This window comes from Staurois parvus, unplaced genomic scaffold (genome assembly GCF_062004578.1).
Source record: "Staurois parvus isolate SC_StPar_1 unplaced genomic scaffold, SC_StPar_1.0 ptg000415l, whole genome shotgun sequence".
In the NCBI taxonomy this organism is placed as follows: domain Eukaryota; kingdom Metazoa; phylum Chordata; class Amphibia; order Anura; family Ranidae; genus Staurois; species Staurois parvus.
In genome coordinates, this window is record NW_028318211.1 from 1,253,195 (window position 1) to 1,257,367 (window position 4,173).

Genomic DNA, 4,173 nt, shown 5'->3' on the forward strand with positions numbered 1-4,173 from the left:
GCACTTTTTTTCCGCAAGGGGACTTCCATGCAGGCAGATGGCAGGTTTTCTTTATTTCTATGTCAGGGGTCTATTAGGCCTGAATGTTTAACTTTAACTATTAAGCTCATCTTGATTTGTTTTTTTCCACCTCATTATCATTTCCAAACAATTGTGAAAAAAAATAAGAACATCTTGGGATGTTTGCTTTTGTAAAAAAGGGGTATTTTTGTACTATGCTAGCATTTTTTGACGTGATATACTAAAACATAGAGGGAAAGTTTTTTTTTTTTCAAAATTATAAGTCTTTTTTTCTTTATATAGTGGTTATTAAATACAACCAAAGGAAAACTATAGCTATTAAAAATATATAAAATTAATTTGGGTGCAGTGTTGCACTACCAAATAATTGCCATTAAAACTATCACAGCACTGAAAACTGAAAAATTGTCTGGACATAAAGGGGTTCTAGAGTAATACGCCAGTCCTGAAGCGGTGTGCATGTCCAGCTAAAACTTTTTTCTATTGAAGAGAAGACATATTGGACCTTCTACTGGGTTTTTCTCTCTCTTTCTCTCATTAAATCTAATGACATTTCGAGCTTCTGACAGCTGTAACAATCCAACAAGTTCCAATCCTCACCCACTCTATCCAAAGCTAAAAAATAAAGTTGGATTTACACTGTCATAATTGCATCATCAAAAAGATCAGAGTTTCTGAACTATAAGTTAGCCGCAATCAGATTTGATCAAAAGGTTCTCAAAATGCTGAGATGCATAAATGTAGTGCTTATTAAAAATACTTATAAGCAAAGCAAAAAAATGCCAATTTGTTATTTTTGTTTTACCTTTTGAATCTGGTGCATAGGCACACTGGAGGTCTACTTTTACAGTATGTGCTACTTATAAGGCATATCCGCTCTGAAACGATTTGCTATATATGATATATATGTCCCCTATAAATGATATATATGTCCCCAGAAATCTGTTAGACCAGAGTTGGGAATCACACAGAGGTGCCTCAGCATGGCAATGTGGCTTTCACATTTATTTACAACAAAGAGCTCTTGTTATAAGGCAAATTATTTTCCTGATGTAAATTGTGATAAGATGAGGAATAATATGCAGTGTTTTGTAAATACTCTGGATAGAGGATCCTATTTGAAGTCTATTGGGTTTACTGATAAACAAAAAATCCTTTATCCCTTAAAACTTAAAAAAAAAAAGATAAATTTAAATCTTGTGAAAGAATATTTATGTGATTGTTTTAAAAATTATAATACAATGTAAATATTTTATCACTTTTTAAACAATATTTTACAGATAATGCAAGCCAACAATTGCACAGCTGTGAATGAATTAGTGATTGTGGGATTTCAGAACCTACATGAATTTAGAATTCCATTTTTCTGCTTTTTACTATTGACTTATTTTGTGACCTACTTAGAAAACGCCCTGCTCATTATATTGGTAATTACCAGCGTTAGCCTGCAGACACCTAAATATGTCCTTTTAAGCCTGTTGTCCTTGTGTGAAATTCTTTATGTTACAAATTTAATACCAAAGATGCTCCATGACATCATAGTAGAAGGAGGAATCATTACTCTCTTTGGTTGCATTGCTCAACTGAACATATTTGGAACATTAGGATCTGTCGAGTGCTTGCTCTTTGCGCTGATGTCTTATGATCGATATGTTGCAATCTGTAAACCATTAAGATACTCTGCTCTGATAAACAATTGGCTTTGTCTTTATTTGGGCATTGCCTTTTGGATTATGTCCTTCATGTTTGTTCTGATAGTATCAATATTACTAGGAAGGCTAGAATACTGTGGCAGTAATATCATTAATCACTTTTATTGTGACTATGGTCCCCTGTTGGCACTTTCACACTCAGACATTCAGCTTACAATACTGATGACAACTGTGCTTAGTGCATTATTAACCCTTTTACCATTTATTCTGATTATTTTATCCTACACATGTATTCTTTATACGATCATAAAAATACAGTCTTCAATAGGAAGGCAGAAAGCCTTCTCCACTTGCAGTTCTCACCTTTTAGTGGTTACAATTTACTATGGAACACTCACGAGTATCTACATTATTCCATCTGGGGCAAATTCAACTCACATTAATAAAGGATTATCTTTTGTGTATATTGTTGTAACTCCATTGATAAACCCAATTATTTACACTTTAAGAAATCAGGATATTCATAGCACATTGAAGGCAAAGATTGTTGAAGTAAGAAGGTATTTTGATTCATAAAAAGCATCAGGTAGATGTTATTTGATAACATTTGGTTACTGTTCCACATGGCATAAATTATAGATAAAAGTGATTTATTTTAATATACTGCCATATTCTGATAACCCAAATATAAGAATACCATTGATCCTAGATCATATGTGTTATATGTTCAATGTACTTGCATTCTAATAGATGTGGTAGACAGTACAAATAAAGTGAACCTGACTTGGTTTAATACGTGTTTAAAACAGTGGTCGTCAACTTTCTTAAATCAGGGTTATTCAAATGCAGCTGCCAATATCACTAAAGGACTATACATAAAATCCACTGAATGTAATGTTTCAGAAAGCTGTCAAAGACTGTAGATATGTTGCAGGAGATGGTCAAAGTCTTTGAGCATGCTACAAGAAATGGTCAGAGACTTAAACATGCTATAGGAGTTATTGGAGACTGAGGGCAGCCATAGACAGGAGCATCTGTTATAAAAGATCAGAAGTAAAAAAAAAAAACATACAAAGAAATAAGAGTACAGGAAAAGTAGGGTTGTGTGAAAAACATTACTATTTAAATACTAGAGCCCAGTCTAAAAATATATATTTACGTCACTGAGTAAACATATAGGAAAACACAGAAGGAAACACATACCACACTATGCAAGAGCTAGACTGTGATCTTTCATGTATCTGCCATGTTTTTGCTTACCTATTAGCAGGGCCTTGTTTGTGCTTACCAGTACTAGTAGGCCTGTATTCTGCATTCTACAGTATTAGACTATTAGACAGGGAGTTCTCAGAATGGTTTTGTACATTTATCTGCTGCCTATTTTTATGCTAGTTGCATGCTCCCCCCCCCAAAAAAAAGTAATAAAAGTACAGATATTTTAGATAGGGGTGAAGTCTGGATTCACCACTACCATGGGTTTTCAGTGAATCCTGTGGGCTTTAAATTCTTGGTATTGGCAAATATATGTGCAAATTCACCCAGGATATTTTTTTTCCACATTAATGCACTGTATGGACCTAGAACTAGACCTAGAACTATAACAAGCAGGCTTTCAAAGGTCAAGATAAGCCAGTCACTATATGAAAGGAAGCACGGCAGTCCTAATGGGGGGGGGGGGGGATAGGGAAAGCTGACAAACTGCAAAGTTAGAAAACTGTACTTAAATTCTGATTGCTAGCTAATTGGGCAAATACCCACTTCGCTGTGTCTTTTTGTTCTCATATTGGGATTTTTTTTCTTTAATGTCAGTTTGTGGTTGATTTGAGGGCAGCGGTCACATTTAGCTCTAATATTTCCACAATTTATTTTAGACTTCATTAACTATCAGGCCCCAAAAAATATAACCTTATAATTTTAAGATCCCAATAGAAGATTATGTATAGTGTGAAAAAAATAAAAGTAGATAAGTAGATCATTGTCATTAAAATGGAAGGAATATGGCATACACTGCACAACCTAAATTTGTATACCTTTCTGGGGGGCCTAATTTGATAAAACACTTGTTACATGCAGCTTCTGAGGATAGCAAACACAGTAAAGTGTTTATTTTTCACTATGGAAAAAAAAGGAACACCATTCTTGAAACACAGGTGTTGAACCCTTGGTCTCTCTACATTCCCATTGTGTAGCATTGGATGGCGGTGTGCTTGAAGAGAGCGCTTGTGCAAGCTACAGCTGACCTGGTACAAGGAACGAGGATCTTGTAAAGCATGGAATACAGAACTCACAGGAATGGCAGGAATAAAGTATAGCATTGGAGCGCTGCTCTTCCAGCCAGGAAGGACACAGAATACTTGTAAGACAGGGGTCTCTTAGCAGCAGTGGAATGCTGAGCTTACAGGAACACAGAGGTAACAGTATGTATGACATACATTATATTCCCAAACGTATTTAGACACCCCTCCAAATAATTGGATTCAGGTGTTCCAATCTCCTGTAT

The 4,173-nt window shown here is 35.0% G+C and overlaps 1 protein-coding gene across 1 annotated transcript; it reads left to right on the forward strand.

Annotated features, from left to right (window-relative positions):
* The first annotated feature begins 1,304 nt into the window (after positions 1-1,304).
* LOC149454815 (olfactory receptor 5V1-like) lies at positions 1,305-2,479 on the forward strand. Its single transcript, XM_089686978.1, has one exon. It carries the CDS (start codon positions 1,305-1,307, stop codon positions 2,247-2,249), a length of 945 nt encoding a protein of 314 aa, XP_089543104.1. The 3' UTR covers positions 2,250-2,479.
* Positions 2,480-4,173: the final 1,694 nt, after the last annotated feature.